This window comes from Chaetodon trifascialis, chromosome 8, assembly GCF_039877785.1.
Source record: "Chaetodon trifascialis isolate fChaTrf1 chromosome 8, fChaTrf1.hap1, whole genome shotgun sequence".
Taxonomy (NCBI): Eukaryota; Metazoa; Chordata; class Actinopteri; order Chaetodontiformes; family Chaetodontidae; genus Chaetodon; species Chaetodon trifascialis.
Window position 1 is genome coordinate 5,191,255 of NC_092063.1, and position 20,865 is coordinate 5,212,119.

The 20,865-nt window shown below is 45.0% G+C and overlaps 2 protein-coding genes and 1 long non-coding RNA gene across 4 annotated transcripts; 1 reads left to right on the plus strand and 2 right to left on the minus strand.

Annotated features, from left to right (window-relative positions):
- Nucleotides 1-552: 552 nt before the first annotated feature.
- On the minus strand, nucleotides 553-11,059 carry csrnp2 (cysteine-serine-rich nuclear protein 2). Of its 2 annotated transcripts, none has more exons than XM_070967957.1 (5): nucleotides 10,352-11,059; nucleotides 8,527-8,729; nucleotides 8,173-8,435; nucleotides 6,947-7,243; nucleotides 553-3,662 (listed from the first exon to the last, which is right to left on the minus strand). In XM_070967957.1, the coding sequence occupies exons 2-5, from the start codon at nucleotides 8,714-8,716 to the stop codon at nucleotides 2,706-2,708; spliced, it is 1,707 nt and encodes a 568-aa protein (XP_070824058.1). In that variant the 5' UTR covers nucleotides 8,717-8,729; nucleotides 10,352-11,059; the 3' UTR covers nucleotides 553-2,705. The 2 variants fall into 2 exon arrangements, with proteins under 2 accessions (XP_070824058.1, XP_070824059.1); XM_070967958.1 differs by having other exon boundaries at nucleotides 8,557-8,729; nucleotides 10,352-11,047.
- Nucleotides 11,060-11,453: 394 nt separating this feature from the next.
- On the minus strand, nucleotides 11,454-20,795 carry tfcp2 (transcription factor CP2). The gene is made up of 16 exons (XM_070967959.1): nucleotides 20,444-20,795; nucleotides 19,923-20,112; nucleotides 18,675-18,826; nucleotides 18,051-18,127; nucleotides 17,864-17,969; nucleotides 17,477-17,583; nucleotides 17,076-17,228; nucleotides 16,777-16,887; nucleotides 16,165-16,253; nucleotides 15,957-16,005; nucleotides 14,569-14,662; nucleotides 14,050-14,140; nucleotides 13,827-13,933; nucleotides 13,023-13,165; nucleotides 12,831-12,882; nucleotides 11,454-12,711 (listed from the first exon to the last, which is right to left on the minus strand). Exons 2-16 carry the CDS (start codon nucleotides 20,042-20,044, stop codon nucleotides 12,674-12,676), a joined length of 1,491 nt encoding a protein of 496 aa, XP_070824060.1. The 5' UTR covers nucleotides 20,045-20,112; nucleotides 20,444-20,795; the 3' UTR covers nucleotides 11,454-12,673.
- On the plus strand, nucleotides 12,627-13,166 carry LOC139334792 (uncharacterized). Its single transcript, XR_011602402.1, has 2 exons — nucleotides 12,627-12,743; nucleotides 12,988-13,166. It is a non-coding gene; the product is annotated as an uncharacterized lncRNA (long non-coding RNA).
- Nucleotides 20,796-20,865: the final 70 nt, after the last annotated feature.

Consider the following 20,865-nt stretch of genomic DNA (forward strand, 5'->3'; position numbering starts at 1 on the left):
CTATTTGTGGTACAAATACTGCATGTGGTAAGCTGTTCAGTTGAGGACTGCACTTGGTTTATGCTGCCATCTAGTGGCCACAGATTGTATTGTACCCCACAGGCAGTTATTGTCATGACCCGCGAGTCTGAATGAGGACAAAGGCTTCAGGTTTTCTTGCTTCAGAGACACATTATGTACAGATTTCACACATTCTTGGGTCAATCACATCAGTTTAAGCTAATTATTAAATCCTAATTTTTTAAGTAGAAACAATGAAATATATGGAACATAATTGCTTTGGAGTAAATTTCTCCTGCTATCAAGGAAAATATTGTAGATTCGTAGTTTCCTCTGTTATGGAAAACATGGATCATCATCACAGGAGATTTTATGAATAAATGGTGGACATCATGTCCATATCGAGCCAAATCAAGGTCATGGCAAAAGCTCATCAATGGCAGCATGACCTGTAATTTTTAATGCTGTCATTATGTGAAGCAAAGATTTATAAATGGCTAAAATCAACACACAAGACCTTATCCTTTTTAAAATGTTTTATTGTTTTTATTTGTATAAAAAAAACCTTTTGTCCACTTTAGGCAACAGTTAGCATGAGAGCAGTTCTCACAGCTTTTAGATGAAGTCTAAACTTACCAGTCTTTTCAACAATCACGCACTCCTTTCACACTGAGAAAACGCACAATCACATAGTGTAGTGGAGTTGATTTGATGCAGTGGTCCCAAACCAGAGTCTATTCGTAGAAAGCCGAGGACAAAAGCTCAACAATAGGCAGCTTGTAATCATCATCACTTCAAAGATGGCACTATGTCAAGGCAGGTCACGCGAACACAAAGGGCCACAATAAATCTACAGCCTCACAACGACGACATGAGACTGCTTTGTTAAAATCCGATGGATGAAAGCATCGCTTAATTAGGTTTGAAACCACTGCTGTGGTGCAACTCTTAAGCAGATTTATATTAAGACATTAAAAAAAAGGCAAAGAAAGACATCAGACGTCTCATACACAGCAGCACATCCCGTGTTACCAAAAGCAACAGCTGAAATTTCAGGCAACAGAACAAAGGACTGATTTTGTGTAAGAAGAGTCGGCACACTTACGCAGATCAGTATTAATCAGACACGGCTTAAAAAAGACATTTAAAGACCAGAAATGTTATACGATTGCATTTACATACTCGACGACAAAACACCTCATTCCAGACTCGCCTCCTTAATGATTTGCAGTGCGGTAGCTATTGCGTTCCTACAAGAGGCCCTCCAACACTTTAACTCTCACATCAGTCACCAAGAAACGGCTCCTCGAAATCGTATTTCTCATGGCGGTGGGGAGAAAAGTCAGTGGATTGTAAATCTGTAACATCAGCACCTTTCAGGAATAAAATATGTATCCTCACTAATATACTCCCCCTCCCCCCCCTCTTCATAATACAGTACATACACGTGTGCATGCACACACAGATGCATACACAGCTTCCTCTCTCTCTCTCTCTCTCTCTCTCTCACGCACACACACACGCACACACATGCACACACACACACACACACACTGCACAGATTGAACATAAAATATACAAATTCAGGTTGTCAATCTGCTTCATAAGTTAGTAACATCACATCATTATTTTGTAGAACTACCTTCATCAGCACAGGCTGTTATTATTTTCTTTGACTCTTTAAATGCTATTTTCTTCACATGAAATGACCCAGAATCCTCTCTTCCTAACAGTGAACACTGACACTGAACCAGGAGATGCATTCTGGGATTTCATCATCACATGACACGAGTGTCTACATGGCATGTAAGTGTCGGAGTATGAGAGAAATAACACTTTCTTTCACCCAAAAATAAAAAAAAAACAGACTGTGAGGACTTCAAAACAACTAACCCACAAAAGACACATTACTCAGAGAAACAATAAGTAATATTAAATCGACTGCGTTTGCACGAGCAGCCCGAGGTGAGCTGCAGCTAAGGACAGCGCTCGTCTGCTGCTCGCCGTCGGTTCACCTTCATCACAGCGGAGCCACAACGCTCGCTGCCCTCAGTTCACAATGTGCATACAGGTCAAAAAAAAAAAAAAAAAAGCAGCAACCTCGGCTCTGTCTTGCACTTTGCAAATGCATATACAGTACACAAAAAACAAGTATTTCCAGGATTATTAGGTCTATTTTCAGCGGAGGAGACTATCAGAGGCCTTCATTTGGCTTGGCTACAGCTCACGGTTGCTGTAATGGAACGTGAGCCGGTCAGTGTCGGAACACACCAGCTTCCTGCGCACTGCTCAACAATTTGTGTTTAGTGTTGATAGCTTAATACATCACCAAACAAAAGGCTTATGTCAGCATTCGCACGTTGTGTTCGCTGCGTTTAACAAAGCGCTACTCGCTGTACTTTCTCATCGACACACGACGCCTACGCACGAGTGTTTTCATGGTTTTCCACTAAGGCCGCGTTCACCACCCCCAACAGAACTACGTACAATGTTGCCTTGTAACTGCATCCATATTACTTCTGGGGAGCGATCTGTATGTGCTTTCATCACCCCCCCCGCCCCTTCCTCATGTGTTGGCGATGACAGCCACTACACGATGTTGCAACTTGTAATCATTCTCGATGATAGCAGTAATAAATGTGTAATGTGTAATTTTATCATCTTAGATGAAGCTATTGTGCAAAATATCTGCAGAGAAGCTAGAGCTAAACTTCAGGAGGCAGTGGGTCTGCTCCTGCCTCCACGCAGGACCCCCGCTGGCACCGCTCCTCGGGGAGGCTCTGCGGGGGACTCGAGGGCCTCTCCTCCTCGCATTCCTCTGAGCACAGAATCACATTGGTCAAAGACTTGCCCAAACTCGGCCTGCAGGTGATCTCTTCGGGCGCATCACCCTTCGACTCCTCTCCTCCTTCTTGTTTCCTCTCCGCACGCTCGCCTCCTCCTGAGGCGGCTTCCTTCACCGAGCGCTCCTCCTGCTCAGCCTCCTCCGCTCTGGGCAGGGTCTCGAAGGCTCCGGGCTCTATGGGACTGAGCTGATAGTACAGCAGAGACGTGGAGTCTTTGAGGAGGTCAGAGGGGCTCTCCTCCTGGTTGTCAGTGATGCAGAGGACGGTGGCCCCCGTGGGGAACGGCCCCTGCAGGAGGACCTGCTCCACACCTGGCACCTCAGCCTGCTCAGGGAGCTCCCCTCCTAAGGCAGCAGGCATGAGGCAGAGAGGCTGCTCTGTGAGACCCCCGGCGCCCAGCTCCTGCTGCACTGCCTCCCCTTCCGCCTCCTCCCTCTCCCTCCTCTCCTGCTCCTCCGCGCTCTGCAGATGCAACACAGCGGTCTCGTTCTCCCGCTCCAGAATGTCCTGCTCCGCCAGGAGATCCTGAACCTCCACCACCGTCTGCACCTCGCTGTCCTCCGGCTCGGAGTCGAGGCCTGCCACTGAGGACGGGTCTGGAGAAGCGGGGCAAGTGGAAGAGGGGGAGGGCAGCGGGTCAGATTCAGCATACTGGTCCCCAGACCCTTGGATCAGCATCCTCCTCTTCTCCAGGTCCAGCTTCATGATGGTGTGCAGGTAGTGAGTTCTGACACGCAGGGGATTGAACTCGATGCGGCCCGCGACGTTGCCGCAGCCGTCCCTCGAGCAGCCACATGGGAAAGACATTCGATCCACCTGAGGACGAACAGAAGTCCTTTCAGTTTCAGTTTCATGGCATTTCAACAGGAACAGGTGGAGGAATTTACCGACTCGTTTACATTAGTGTCATATGTTATATGAGAGGGATGACACACATGCCACAGTGAGGAGATGAAGGAAAAACTCATGGCAACCAAGAGAATATCTGGTTAATGTGTAAAAAGCCAGGCTGAGATAGAGAAAACATACCAAAAAAGATTAATGATAAAAATGCATCAAAATCATAAAGCATGGAGTTTGCTTGCTGCACACAGGAATTCGGCGTGCAGATGGGATCGAGAAGCGTTTTCATTATAATCGTGCCGTTTGTTTGATAATGCAACGTTGTGTCCTTCTCAGGCGAAATGCATTTGTTTGTTTTGCAGGTGACGGTTGCGACTAGCAGCTAGCTGCAGCAATCAGAGAGAAGGAGCCTTTCTAGTCTCCTGAGAGTCCTGGAGTAATATGTGGAGGTCTGGATGTTGGATTCTGGGAGGCTGGAGAGTAAACAGTCCTCAGCGTTACTCCTTTATGATGTGTTTTTTTAATTATAGCTAATACTGACACACACTCTTGAGAGACCTTCTTTTATCCCACAAGTCAGAAGTAAAGTTTGAGTAAATGCTTCTGTTATCTTTCCCAATTTGTGCAGGAAAACCTCGAAAGCAACACTTTGAGGCTGCTGCGAACATCATGCTTCACTGTCCGTCCTTTTCTGTAGACACCGTCATCCCAGAGGCTACTTCCAGAGGTTTAAATACAGGATCTACAGCCATGCAGAACCATAACCATAACTCTTTAAATGCAAACATTAGATGACCATGTTCCTATGTTCAGATGTCCCTGTTTTAAGTACATAAATACTGTACTTAATGTTCATGTCGTGCGCTCGGTCTCCAGAACTACGGGCCTCCTTTCAGCGTCAGTTCAACATTAGTGTCATATAAGTTATGTAAGAGAGATGACACACATGGCCAGATGAGCTCAAGGAAAAAAACATGGCAACCAGGTTGAGGTGGAGATGCACTTCCTGCCAACAGATTCAAGCACACCAAGAAAGAGAGAAATCATTCAATGTAAGACAAGAAAAACGACTTAATCGCTGCAGCTCTGAACAGACGCTCAGCCAGATGCCACCTTGGATGTCTTCTCTTTCTTCAAACATTAAGCATATGTGTTTTAATACTTCTGTTTATTCTAACACGAAACTCTACCTGGACTCTGATCCTTCGCTGTCAGCACAGACGTGCACAAACGAACCAGCCTGCATCGATGATTCTTTCATTTCATAGATTGGAAATGAGGGAAATGAGGTGTCCAAATAAAAGGAGGTGATGACTGATTCACCAGGTCGAGCTTTGATTTATGAATTCTGCTGATTTCACTGCATCAATCGATACAACGAAAATTGAATTTCAGTCTCAATGAATCGATCTGGCTGCAGTCCTGTATCGCACAGAAAGGCTTTGAATATTCTATTCACAATCCCTTAGAACAAGTCACAGTCTGTGACAGTCTGTCATATCAACTGTGCACATGCACAGACGGTCCTTCAGGTGCACATATTGGAAAATAAAGCACAGACACTCAGTTTGCACAAATGGAAGAGAGAGAAAGTGACCATTTTCAAGTGGCAGCAAGCAGAATAAATCAGCAGAAGTGCCTCAGGAATTGAAATCATCGATGCAGCCACTTTCTAAGGTGACAGACTCACTGGAATAACTGGACATGTTTATTTCATGGATGCACAGTCCAGGCTCAGAGGCTGAATGAAACTGGCTGACAGTATAATCACATCACTCCACAGTCCATCAGACATCTGCTTAAAATGAAATGAATCGGCCTTTTCTCAGCAAACATTTTGCCCTGTCATAGCAGGAAAAGCACAGGCTTCGTCATTCTCCAGTGTATGAGGCAGCATTCCCATCCCCAGGACGCTGAAACTGAAGCAGCTAAATGGAACTGATCATTCATTTTCTACGTCTGTGCTTTTCCCTCTGTGATGTCAGAAGACTTTCCCTGAGAACAGCCTGCAGCAGAGCAAATTCCACATGACTTCATATTAAACATTATTCAAATATGGCAAACAGAGCACACGTTTTAATCAGCAGTGAACGCTGAGCACACTGCACTAGGGATCACCTCCGATACCGATACCGATACCGATATCTAAGGTTTCAGCCGATATCGATCCGGTACCGATGCAGAAAGACAGCGCTGAATTACCTAACAAATGGTATGTTTCATTGTGCGGAAAAGACTGGGATCATTCTTTTGTGCATCAGACTTAACTAAAAACAACCAGATATAAATGTGAGTTATTTATTTAATAACTATGCACCAGTACAACAACCTTAAACCAACAGCTTCTCTAGCTTGGTCAAACAACATGTAAAAAAAAAAAAAACAAGTGTAACTGGATCTGTCTTGGTATCACTCACAGCGCTCTGATAGAAGTCCCTCGTTGACAACCAGCTGCATTGTATGTGCGACGCAGCCTAAACTACGCACTCTCACGCTGTCCATCGCCTTTCGCATGTTGCTGCCGTTGTCCCTCAGAATCACGTGGACTTTACTCAACGTACTTCAAACATTTCCTTCAGGGTAGCCGCGATCGCGTCACTGCTGTGTGACCCACCGAAGTTTGTAGCATCGGGCGTTGCACTGTGTGGCACATAACTCTCATCCAGCCAGCGTGCAGTTAAACTTAAAAGTGACTTGGGACATCCTCTCTGTGATTTTTGTTGCCTGCACACTATTAGGTTTAAATTTTCCACCTCTTTCCTTCATCTCCTTCAAAGTTAGCTGCGTCACACCGCCTCCTTTTTGTTTATTCAGTTCAATGAAGTCAGCGTGCTCCCTGGCGTGAAATCTCTGTAGGTGAATGATTAAGTTGGTCGTGTTATAACTTGACATTTTACCACCGCCCCTCGGAACATTTACTGCGCAGGTATTGCAAGTAGCCGTCGAGTTTGTAGGCTGAGACAGTGTGAAAAAGTTCCAGATAGCCTTTCGCTCCTTTCGCTCGCTCTATTTTGAAAACAATGCGGCCCACAATATGTGCGCTTCAGCATTGCGTGTTGCATGCACATGATGCCACTCAGCGTCTATAGCATAACGTCAGACTGAATAGATCGGCCCGTATGTATCGGGTCCATTGTCACTGATATCCAATCTAGAATTTTCTTCAATATCGGGACCAATACCAATATCGGATCGGTGCCTCCCTACACTGCACAGCGGCTCTCTTCTTTCTGCATGTGCACGCAGGCGAACCTTACCTGGCACTTAATCCCCGCCTGGCTGCAGCCGCAGTGACGAGGGTCGCAATACAGGCGGCAGTCGCAGCCGCACTCCTCCCGCGAGAGGCGGATGGTTCTGAGCTCAGCTTTCTCCCGCGCATCTATGCGGGCGATGCCGGAGGCTCGCAGGAGGGCTCGACGGCGCTTGGTGGGCAGCGGCTGAAGGAAGAAACAGTCGTCCACCTCCACCCCGTCCACGTCCAGGTCCTCATCGGATACGTCGTCCAGAGTCAGCAGGTCTGCCTGAGCGCACTCCACCGTGCCGTTCCTTGTCAGCTGTGGACGACAGTTGGTGTAAGACTGTGAGCTGAAGGCAACGACAGACTGATTCTTTATTCAAAGCTCAAGTGCATAATACAGCCATGATTCTTTTAACAGTTGATACGCTGTGCAAAATAAATAAAGTTTTACGAAATGTTCTTGAGCTTGTGTAGAAATCTCCTTCATCCAATCATGTGTTCACAAAGTGGTGAACCTCGCTCCATCCTGAGCCTTCCCAGGATGCTCCTTTCATACCCAATTGTACCGTACTGATCTATGATCACTAAAGTTTATTACATTTTAATGCTGATGTGTCAGTTCATGAGCAGCATTTTACTGCTGTGGCTGATTGAAGTGGAGTTCTGTTCCCTAATCTGGAAGCTTGTGAGGTGACTCGTGGGGAAGAAAATAATAGTTTTGCTCCACAAATTTCACACATTTTTGGGACTGTTTTGAGGCATAAACCTCAAAACAGTTCCATACTTAAATGAAACCACTCAGAAGTCTATGAGGCAAATCTCTCCGATGGATCTGCGAACTCATCTGAAATGTGACAAGTGACTGTTTTTATTTGTCTGCTTGTTGGTTTTTAAAGGGTGTCAAGAAAAAAGAACTGGATTATGTGTAATCTTTATCTGAAAAGCATCCAGTAATTTCAGATGTAATATATATGTGGTGGAGTAAAAACTACAATATCCCCCCTTTGGAACAGAGTGGAGTAGAAGCATTAAGTATCATAACAAGCACAAGTACCTGAATGCTGTACATAAGTACAGTAGTTGAGTAAATGTACTTGAGTAAAGATATAAATCAATCAAGGGTGCACAAGATGTTGAGTCATCATATGCAAACTGTAAACTTGACCCCCCCTTGAAGGCTCCCTGTAACACAAGGGGGTCGACCTGAACTCAGTCCTGAGCTCTCAGGCGGACAGTGAACCCTACCTTCATCTTGCGGGCATTGAGCTTCTCCTGCCGCAGGTGCTGGCGTAAAGTGTGCCGGTGGCTCGTCTCCTGCTCCCGGGCGAACTCGCCCAGCGTGTAGTGCCTGATGGAGGAGTGGTGGCGGGCCATGCCCAGGGAGCTGCCCCCTTGGCTGGGCACGCTGGTGAATCCCTGCCGCCGGGGGAAGTAATACACCGTCACCACATCGAAGCGTACCCGTTTCCCCCCCGGTGACGGCTTGTGCTGCCTGAGGATGGACGTGGCTGAGGTGGGGAAAGAGATTTGGGATGTTACACAAGAGCAATTAAAGGTTTTTGCAGATGAACTGTTTGAGTGGGTTTTACAGCGTATTGCCTTTAACGTGAGTCCCCTCTTGTTCCTTACGGGTGAATGCAGTGCTGGAGGGGGGGTTGAGGCTGTCACAGCTATCGGCGCTGTCGCTGCTGGAGATGTCATCGTCGGAGTCCTTCGGCGTAGAGAATGGAGAGCTGTTGTCCACCTCTTCATATCTTCGTTTGAGGCTGAGGGACGAGCCTGCCTCCATGGAAACTCGGTGTCTGAGGGCACAGAGCAGCACGCGTCACGCCACGGACAAAGCATGACGTGAAAAAGTGGACACTTGGGACACAAACGTTCATTAATTAGAGGCAGGGGGATAACTGCTGAGCGCCATGAAGGCAAAATGCTCCTGTTAGTCGTACTGAACTGGATCATCTGGATCAAGGTGTTCGTGTGTGAGGCCAGACAGGAACAAAAAGGTGACATCAGCTGTTTGCTCCCGTCTCCTTTCATCTGTATTCCAGCTCCATCATTTCCTCCCTCCGCTCCCCCCCACCCGCCACCCATCTCCCATGAAATCCTACTTTGAAATCATCAAGTCTCGAAACGTCACCATGGCAACTAGGCAAGCACGGTTTATGCGAACGGCCTTGAAGCGAACGATCTCTATGGCTCTTTTTTCCTGCCTTAGTTCTGCTACAAACAGCGCAGAGGGGGTCGATGGGAGAGGATCTGAACGCTGATCGATCGCATCAGCAGGAGAGGTCAAACAAGGTGAGTGCCAGCAGTGAGCATGTGTCGTATGTTAGGGTTCGTCATTCCTGTGGTCAAACTGCATCGCACAAAGTTTTAGATTTTCAAGACGCAAACCAAACAAATGAATACTGCTGCATGTTCAAAACTGCACCTGAAGCTTTTGATATTAGTGTTCCCTTTGAAAAGGGTACCTCCACAGGTGATTCATGTTTTACCACGCAACTCTACACCTGCACGAGGCAAATGTCTAATTAGGCCGGGGTTAACGTGTCACACGCTACCGACAGCAACACCCTGCATCCTCGCTCCTCAATGGGACCGCTCCAAATGGAAGTCCTCCAGGGGGAAAATCCAGCTTTAAATAGGACTCGTGTGGAATATTTCTACATGTGCGGCTCGTGCATGCAGAGGTGGTCGCGGTGATGTCACACAGAGGCATCTCCAGGAGCTGCCCCGTGGATCCTGAATAATGAAACAGCTGCTGCAGCCGGAGCGATTTCACTGCAAGACGAGGCCACTTTCTGGCCGGGTCGGAAATGAGGTTCAATATCCCAAACGTGAATGATGAGCGGAGGGCGTGAGGCCAATCAATTTGCGTCCTGATGCTGAGGGAGCTGCTGCACACTGTGAGGCAGCACATCAGACTCAGTTTTAATGTGGTTTTTCCCTTTATGAATGAGGTTTGAACCCAATGTGAGACATGTGAAGGCTGTGATGAACAGATGTTGGTGGACTCAGTGTGAGCTGGGGAAATAGGGCACACAGAGCAGAGGCTGGGTTTGATATCTGGATCAGTTCTCTTATGAGGATCAGACCCCCTCCTGCTCCTTTGAGTTGCACAGTGGCAGCTTACGGTGTGCATACACACCACGGTGCCGTCATGGTGTATTTACCTTCAGGGACAGGCAGTGTTGGGGGTGTATTTGTTTAAGTGTGCCTGCAGCAAGACTGTGTTGGGGGAGGTTGGACATGACAGGCAAAGACTTAACCGCCCTCTCTCTCTCTCTCTCTCTCTCTCTCTCTCTCTCTCTCCAGTATGCCAGCTCTTCCCATTTTTTACACACACTCTCTCTCACACACACACACTCTCTGTCTCTCTTACACACACACACAAAAGGGCAAATGTAACATTAAACCCTCTTACCTGAGGCAGAAACAGGGACCCTTATTGCAACCAGCTCGCAGGTCGTTTCCCTTTTCCAGAATGAGCTGCACATCAATCTTTCAACGCCCCGTGAGATGCTTTTTCTGCGCCGACACCGAAAATCCCCGAACCTGGTCTCCAGACTGCAGCCCTGGACCCGAAGCAATCTGTGGCCAAAAAGCTGGCGTGGCTGTCGGTCTGCAGCACTCCGGTGTGACTGGATGGGGCTCACTTGTGCTCCGTGTTCATTGTTCTGCACACCGGGAGGATCGCGGGGAGAGCAGGGGCTGCCTGTTAGACCTGCGGCTGGGACTGAGACGGTGCATGCCTCGCTATTTAAAGGACACACGGCAGGAACGGGGGCGTCATATGTTCGGCCGCGATTTGTTTCCCGACATTTTCGGCGCAGTGTGAAAAACGTAAACAGCCGAATGTCTTCTCTTCCTGACGTGAGCTTCGAAACGCCTTGCGATGGACAAATCCGCTGACATATGTGTCGGTCTGTCCCTTCTCCTCACCGGGGCGGGTTCGGTCGGGCTTGGTTGACTCCGCTGTCTTCTCGCATGAACGCGGATTGTTTTATTTATTTTTAGTGTTATTTTAACCCCGTTGGTGTCCAAATGTTGCAAATGTTGGGACGAGAAGACGCCTTCCTCCCCCGTTCCGCCCCGGCCCCGTTTGTTACAATGTAACAATGGAGGAAGGAATTCTTCCCTGTAGTCGTATATATACTTATTGTGACATCACAGGCATGACCTGCACCGGGGCATGCTGGGAAATGAAGTGCTTTTTTTGCTCCTTTGTTCATATTGAGCAGAAGCAGACGTGCAAAATGTTACAGTTATCATGACACTGATGATATTTAGCATAAATCTGCATCTTGACTCAATGTGATTTACATTATATGACATCATATTATTATCTGTGACTGTGCATATTTGTAGCAAGCCTCCACATCTGGCCAGCAGGTAGGGAAAGCCATGCGTTTAATGACATTAATAAAATAATTTGTCACCTTTCAGCATATTCTGAGGAGCTCGAGAACATTTAGGATACCGTTACAAACACAATGCTTTCAGACTGTAAGGAGACGGACGACAGATGGGGACCAGTACATGGGTAAGTATTTTAATAATGCTGATGACATGGGGGCAAAGATGGACATCTAACAATGTCAAACTATCAATTTCATGTAAGCAGTACAAAGGAGTCAACACAAGTTAACCACATCTTTTCACATGCAGCTCTGGTGTGGCAGACAACCCGTTACATGTATTAGTATCTGGAAGTGGTAACGTCCAAAAACAATGACGATGCAAGTATGTTAAAAAAAAAAAAAAAAAAAAATCAGCAAAAGTAACACTTGATTACTTGTGAAAACATTTTAAAATTACGATCTATTTACAATTAATGTTGGGAAATGGCTAAAAATAATGAAATGATGAAATGACATAACGAAATGCTGAAAAAAGGTCGAGGAGGCGGGTACGTGGACCGCAGACAGTTTGCTGGTGTTGCCACTGTGATCACTAACGTAGACAGTGTTTCATCATCATTCAAGATTCATAAGTAACAACCACAAGTGCTGCTGTGCACTCTACACGAACCATAAGGACCAAAACAGTGTTTGGGAGTCTGGAAAAAGTTAGACGTAACAGTTCAAACCAGTGAAAGACTGACGTTGGCTTTCAAGGAATCACAGATGTTAGGGAGAACAGCTGGATTCCTGTGCTTTCTCTTAATGTCCTGATTGCTGATTTTGATGCCTCTCGCGGCTCTGTAATGCGACTGTGATGGTGTTTTTGATACCATGTTTCTTTAGGCTGGCTTAAATAAGGCAACCTGGGATGAAGACAAGAAATCACGCTGCAATGCAGACTGAAACTCGAGTATCTCTTGTTTTTGTCGCATTGATTTTCTTTTTTTTGAGTTCCTGTTATTTGGGGTTTTTTTTAAGAGACGACAAACAAGCTTTGGCACACCAGATGCTCAGCTAACAAATAGACACTGATAGCAGCTGTAGTGCCACTAACCTCTTTCATGAGACATAAGCGACAGAGGAAAATGCAGCTGTTCATGGGGAGACAATGGCAGGGCGAGGAGGAGACCGTTAGCTCGCTGTGGGAACAGTCACTCCCTCAAAAGTAAGACAATAAGGTATAGTGAGGAGAGGGCCAGGTGCTTCAGTCACATATTCCTCCCAATGACCTCAAGGGGTTTCTTGGGGCATCTCCACATATTCCAGGAACAGTGAGGAGTATGACACTCTAGAGGGGCTGACTGGATCGGGTCTAAAGAAGACAGCAACGTCCTTCTGCCTGTTCACTTCAAGATGATGTGGTAGCCGTCGCTTGTGTCATCTGGAAAGAAAAGGAAAACACAGCAGGAGAGGGTGTTATAAATAAACCTCCAATGATAAAGGCTCTATGTTAAATATAGAAACGAGCAGATCATCAGCATTCATGCCACACTCCAATACCTTTCATTGTGTCCAACACAAAACACACTTCATCCTGGAAGTTCTGAATCATCTGTTAAAAAGAGTAAATGTTAAATGCAGGCGGGAAACAAGCTCCAGCTTTTTACTTGTATGTGTAAAGACGACTGCTCTGCATCTGTGACTGTGAAAGGCAGAGCGTGGTGTGCTTACAGGAGGGAAACACGGTCTTACCTCATCACTGACCAGTACATGGATGCCAGTGGGACCCTGTTTGAAAATCTGATTGATCTGTCTGGGTGAGATGTTGAAGAGCTGCGCGATCTTCTCCGTCAGCTCAGCAGCTGTGAGCTCCTCCAGGTAAATGGCGTGATACACTGCAGCCAAACAACAGGTTGGAAGACAAAAATGTACAATTCAGTCATTTCTTTGGTAAGATCTCTATTATGATTAAACTATGGTTTTAGGGGGAGTTTAAGTATTGTAAACACTGCGTGTCTGTATTTTGGGGATCAAAACTGACTGTACAAAAATGCAACACAAGTCAAGAGTCCTCTTTACTTTAAAAGCTACACAACAAATAGTTTGACATAAACTCAAGAGCAGGGTAGTAGCACGAGCAGCGGCGGCTACAACAAGAGACAACAAGAGAAGGAATAGCATAGAGAGAAATTTAGAGTGAAAGGAACAGTCAGATATTCTGGAAAATATGTTAACTCGTTTCTTCCTGACAGTGAGATGAAAAGATCGATACCACTGTCGTGTCTGTATGCTAAAAAAGAAGCTAGTCAGCAGTTTGTTAGCTTAGCTTAGCCTAAAGCCTGGAAACAGGGGAAATGGTTAATGTGGCTCTGTCCAAGGGTAACAAATCTACCAACCAGCATCTCTAACATTTACTAACTAACATGTTATATCTTGTTCGTTTAATCTTTACGAAAACCAAAGTGTAAAAATGTCAAGCTGTGGTTAGTGTTTCTGAGCCAGACGCAGCCGGCCGCTGTGACTTCCTGACTTCATTTTCTGAATTCATGCACTGACCAAAGAAAGTGTTAGCGGCGGCATCTCCGTTTTCATGTTTCACTTGCTGTTCCCGCGTCTGCTGAGACTCCTGGCAAACGTAGATGGTCAGCCTCGGGCGAACCACCCTGCAAACCGCACCCGCAGAGAGAATATTTCAAATACGCGTAAATGTGTGATGCCTTTCTTTATGCATGAGATAAACGACGTAATGCTGGATGGGATTCAATTAAAGACGACCCACCGTCCCTTCAGCGCATTGAAGAGTCTTATGCCATCAGCTGGCCCACAGATCTGAATGACATCCTCCCTGGTCAGCTTCAACAGGTCTGCCCCTGGTACACACAAACGACACTTTGCTTAAGAGCGAAACACCCGTCACTGCACGGGAACCTAAACTAAAAATGGTTCTGATCAACTGTTCTGACATCCAGACTGCTGATCTGTCAGATCTGTCAAGTTTGATGTATATGTGTATTTTGTGCCACGCTGACAGTGATGCAGGTATGTTACAGCTGTCGAGACTTTAATGTAAAAGGTGCTTATTCACACATGAGACCCTCATGTGAAACTGCCTCATTTACATAATGACGTGACTGTTTGAAAGGGCCTGATTTCCGCTCACATTACACACTCTTCCCTCTCTAAAATGTTAGATATGGCCCGAGGAACGAACAGCGGCTTCTGTCGAGCTGTTCTGTGAAAGGCACAAGTTACACGACACTAAAGTGAATGAGTGTTCTGTATTTGAGAGCAATTGTACCTGAGAAGTTGGTGAAGAGCCGACAGAAAGGCGAGAAGCGGTTTCTTAAAAGCCATTGTTGTGCATCTTGTGGTGTTGCTGTGGGTAACAAATTCTGAGGAGGAAAAAAAAAGACAGAGTCCAGTCTGAAACACTGAACTGCAAACACCTCAAAGACTATTTCAGAGTTAGTTTGCACAAGTCGACTGAAAGAAAATGGCTTTGTTTACAGCATCCTGCACAACCCTGACTCCAGAAAAGCTGGGACGCTGAGTAAAATAAAACTGAATGAGATGATGTGCTCATCCTTTTTGACTTATACTCAACTGAAAACAGCACAAAGACAATATATTTAATGTCTGACCTCATCAGTTTCATTGATTCCTGTAAATATCTGCTTATTCTGAATAAGCAACTGAGCAACTAAAGACTGGGAAAGATGTGGAACGCTCCAAAAACACCTGTTTGGATCATTCCACAGGTAAACAGGCTCATTGGTATCAGGCGATAGTGTTATGATTGGGTATGAAAGGGACATCCTGGAAAGGCTCAGTCACTAACAAGCGAGGATGGAGCGAGGTTCACCACCTTGTGAACACATGACTAGATGAAGGGGATTAACACATGAGCTCAGGAACACTTTGGAAAACTGCTGTCAGTTTGTTACACAGCGTCACAGCTTTCTGGAATCCTATACTTGAGAGAGCATTAAAAATCGTGTCCAGTTAAGACACAGATAAAATAGGCAGACTTTACAAAATGTAAGGTTTTTTCAGAAGTCAATATCCTGCAATTTGGCCAAAAAACATTTCCAAAAAGTCTTCTCTAAATCCAGAAATCAACACGAGGGATTAGTCAGGATTAGCTTGTTAACTGGCTGCTTGCCACTCTTGGTGATACAGTAACTGGTTCTCTCAACTTAATCTTCTTACAGAGTAAATTTACAATGTGAGAAAAAAATAATGCAACAATTTCATTTGAGCAAAGGTTCATTAATATTTAATAATGCTCTGGTAACATCAGCCTTCCTTCACTTCTCAATGGATTTAAGTGACTCCAGCATAACCTGCCAGCTGCCCAAACATGCAGCATGTTCAACCTCTGACAAGTCATCTTTCAAGGTGAAATAATAGAAACACTGAGTCATTGTATGTTTCCCTGTGATAGAGGTTTCTGATATCATGTGATCAATGTGAGTTGAATGTGTCTTTCTGACACATCACTGTTAAATGCTTTCTTTCACACCTTGAGACAGATCAGGCTTATTTTTCTCTATTTCATGAGAATCGATTGCGAGGCAGAGGTGTACCACCCAGATGTCACCTTTGCATTTTTGCATATTAATATGATATGGTGCAGTGAGGCAGCCAGGCAGTAAATCCAAACAGCGGGAATGCACTTGTACTTACATCTGCTACCGGAACGACGGGCTCAGGCTGGTGGTTTGGTGATCCGTTTCTGAAAAGGATGAAAAACTGACTGTCAGAACCCAGGAGGAACACAAAATCCACATTAAGAAGAATCTAAACACTCAGTAACTACCTGGATTTTACACCAAATGAAACTCAAGCATCATTATTCATGAAGGATGTGCAGAAATCATTAAAACGCTCGTACCCTTCTGCAACGGGGAAGCTGTTGTGCGTGCTGTTGAAGCCAGGTGACGGGGAGTTGTTGACGTATGTGACCTCAGGCCAGGGGCAGCACTGCAAAAGAGCAGCGCTGTTGTTATTGTGGCATCCAAATAAGGTCTGAAACACATTTCTGCTGCCACCAGTTCAAAGCTGCAGCTTTTCATTCCTCACATTTCATTCATCCACATGGTTTCTGCTTTAATCTGTTTGTGTGTCAACTGCAATTTTATTTCCTCGTCTTAAATAATTTTTCTGAATTTGAGCTGAGATAATAAAGTCATGAAATGACAACAGGCAGAAAATCTGTCAGCTATTTTGATAATCCATCAATTGTTTGCTGTTTCTCAGGCAAATATGGCAAATGTTCTCAAGTTGCAGCTTTTCAATGTGAGAATTTGCTGCTTTTGATGTTGTGATGAGCATTTTTCCTAAAATAAATAAACGACAGATTAATCTTAGTTGCACACTTTGAGGTTGACCAACTGCCCATTACCCAAGGCCATAGACCTTTTTGGTGAAATAAGGTTGTTTCATTACGATGACCCGTCTCCTCATCTAATCATTCCTCCCTCTAACATGTCAGTCATACGCTGACCTCTGTCAGGATGGTGGTTTCATAGGAGGGCTGGTACTTTTCCTTCTCCTGTGGCGCCCTCTTCTCCATCTTCTCCCTGTCCGTCTTCTGCTTTCTGTCCGCACCTTTAGGCTGAATCAGAATCAGAATCAGCTTTAATGGCCAAATATGTGCACACATGCAAGAAATGGATCACCAATGACTGACAACATAAATAAAAGTCTATATACAAACAGGTCATGTGGGGGTAATTTAGGAGGTGGTCATAAATGGCTAATGTCTGCATTGCTGTCCATCAGTGTTTCTTCTCATTCCCTCACCTTGAAGACTTTGACCTGGCAGGAGGCGGAGTGGAGGTGTTCTGTGTACTCTTCATTCTCGTTCTCTTTAAATGTGTCGATCTGGATGCGGAAAGGTACGCCCTTCTCTCCACCATGTTTCCTCATGGTGAATTCTGTGCTGATGCAGTGTACCTAAACAGGAAAGAAACATCAAACTGAAATCTATAAGGGAATGATGATGACTTAGGAGAATGTTAGTAGTTCTACAGAATGACTTTCAGTTTTCTTGCCACTTTGCCAAACACAACAGATGAGTACACTAAATGTTAACAGGCTTAGCTCCATGATGCCAAAGTGCTCAAAGACGCCTCAGATTGCTGCCGATGCTTCTAATGAGTGAAAGTGATTCAGGAAAACAACAGTGTTGTCTGTCATGCTACCTGGATAAAAACTGAGGTTCTTTTTGATGGGTCCCAAAGGAACTCCACAGTGTTAAGCTGAGTAGGGTTAGCCCTGGGGTCGATTATGCCAACGGACATGGGGATATCTGCAATGGATCAATGTAAAACAGGCAGTTATCAAAAGAGTTCTTAATGCACACCATCTTCTCAATAATATCACCACTGTCGTCTAAACCTCGTCCTTATAGTTCAGGCTGACAGTCAATATCCTGAAATTACTTCTTCCCAGACTACTGGATGGTTAATACAACACATACAAGGCTGCACTGCACAGCAACATTCTCCCCACACGCAAATCCAATCCAACACATAACAACCGGAACCTCCCGGAGCCACCAAAGCAGCCATTTTTCATTCAGCGCTCACCCAGGTCGAGGATGCGATCGCCGGGCCTGTTCCAGCGCCAGCCTTCCAGCTGCTGGTGCTCTGTGTACTGAAGTCTTCGGTCATGAAACACCACACGGATGATGCTCTGAAATTCAGAGAAGTAATTCATGTGATTGAAGCTAACACTCACATAATGCACGTGTGAACCAGGACGTCAGAATCTTACCTTCACCATTTTACCAGTGATTTCCGGAAGTTCCCCAATTTTCCGATTGTCAAGCATTCTAATTTCATAGGACTGGCCTGAAATGACAAGTCCAGATAGTGAATGGAAAGATCTGAGTTCCTGTAAGGCTGTCGCAAACCACTAAACATTCAGCTGATACATAACCTCCATTTGTTTCTGTGGCAGAACTCACAGAGTAACTCACAACACTATCATGACGCAGCATATTGCCCGTGATAACAATGGAGCCAATTCTGTAATACCACATGACGGTAATCACAATACATCACAACATCTGTGTAACAGAAAAAGAAAAGTTACCCTTGAATGTCTTTCACATCTGGAGCAGACGACAGGCTGAACTGGACATATCGCTGTGTTGGTGTATGGAAAACATACCCCCACAAACCATACTGCAATATTTCCATATTGATTTTTTCCACCACCCCTACTTTCCAATATCATTAAATTGTTCTATGAAGATTTACAGTCATCCAGGTAATGAAATATCTAGAAACACTAGACCAAAGGCAAATGAATGCTCATTCAGCGGCTCTTGACTTAGACATAGATAGATTTACACAAAGCTGAAAAGCACGCTGTGGCTGGGATCCCGATGCTGACCTTGGTTGAGGTAGGTGAGTGTTTCATCATGCAGTTTAACGGCAGGCGAGGTAGCTGCACAGAGAACATATTGAAAGGGAAGGATCTTGTTGTCGTTGTCTGGAGGCAGATTGGACTCCTCCTGCTTGAAGATGGGGAGGGCGAGTACATCGCTGGAGAACAGAGACAGAAGAACAATGCCGTTCAAAGCCTGATCACACATTATTTCCTTTTCATAGTAAAACTCTACAGAAAAACTACCTTAATATCTAATTGTTAGAATTGGTCACTTTCAACCGCAGGATAAAAATTAGGTGAAGTCAAATGGAGAGTGTGACACTACCTGTGATCACGAGACACCACTGAATGGTGGACTACTGTGTTTGTCAGCTTTGCAGTTCATTAATTAAAATAGAAGTAGCGCTACTAAATACCAAGGTATCCCGTCAGGATCTCACGGTTCTTCTCAACAGAGGAATTTCAGAACAAGTGGGCACCTTGCAGCTCGTACAGTATCGTTTAACAGCGCACTTAACCAGTCAGGACAGGGCACAAAAAGTGCATGAGTCAGCAAAAGCTAAATGGATTTCACATAAATTTCCATCATGAAAACCTGAGCACAAACATCATAAAATATCCATCTGGACTTTAAACTCCTCAATAAGACTTGAAAAAATGCAGAACTGCGTGTGGATATATTCACTCTAATGTATCAGGGATACGCTGCATATTGATAGGATAAGTCCAATGGCCCGATCAGATTTCGTCATCTGATAGTCACTTCTCTGCAAGTCATCTGCATTTGGTGATTAATTAGCCCTTCTGCTATCTCTCAGTGCAGTGACGTGGATACAAAGCCTCGCTGAGAGAAAATGTGAAAGACTACAGAAACAGCAAAACAGCTTCGATTACACAGAAAAGTTTGACGACTTATCTTAAAAAGACACTGAGTATCTTCATGTTGAATCTCTAATCTACTCCACATGAAAGAGCTCACACTCCAAAAACACGTTCTGCAAATTATTCTCAAAACAACTGTTAAAATATAAATAGCAAACCTGAAAACAAGTTCAACGGTCATAAAATGAAGTCACACTGAAGTCTAGATCAAGTGACAACACACACTGCTTACTTTTAAGCTCACTACTTACTACTAATACTGAGCAAGTCTGGACTGTCACAAATCAGGTGATATGTTTTGGTCAATATCAATGTGAGTACAGTAAACTTAAAGCAGGGGGCTCAATCCGTCCATAACTTATACAGTACCTCATGCTATATGCCCCAGCGCCAAGCTCCTGCCCAATGCCCGAGAGACTGGCATCAAAGTCCTGCACCAGTCCGGACTCGATTACTTCATCCGTGAGAGGCAACTTCAGGGCCCACGCCATAGTGACGGTGTGGAGACCTTACGGAGTCAGTTCCGGTTAAAACTTCAGTTTTACCTGTTTGCCGCAACCTTCCAATATGTAGCGGAGAAAGTGAGACAAAAAGTTTGTTATCATCATGTGTAGCTGCATCTTTGGGAGCGTGAATATGAGGCAACGTACAGAAGCTAAATCGAGGGACATAACAAAAACAAGACAAAGACATGAGCAGTTTGTGTAATTCAAGTTCAGTAACAGGTTATCATTCTGAACAATGCAGAGCTTCTGACGGACACGTACACGTTTTATACAACCGAGTCCTGACGCACAACGACGAAAGTAACTTCAGCTAAGACATTATGTTTTGCATATTTACTGACTATTTAGTTGGATGATATAGTCAATTCAAAACAAACTGCATACCTTAAAGTGAAAGCGTAGCTACTCGCAAGCACTGCGACAGTGTCATGCCATCATGTCGCGCTCCTTCGCTTCAGCACTAAAATAAACATGTCGAGCTAACCAGCACAAGCTAAATAGCATGTCAGCTAACTTAGCAAGTACGATGTTAGTCCTTCTTAGCCTCAGCTGTAGCGTGGTCACGGGAATAAATAGCTCCTGATATACATATCTAGACACAGAAACACATAAAAAAATGTCCCAGACTCCAACATTTACGTTGTATAATGTTTTGCTTTTGTTTGTTTATCTAGCTTCGTTAGGAAAAGGGGCCAACGTCATTTCCGTTTGTCGTCTTCTTCTTCTTCTTGATGCTATTTCTCAGTACGGGCACAGGACGTTGGAGCTCATTACCGCCACCCACCGATGAAACTGAAGGTTGGAGG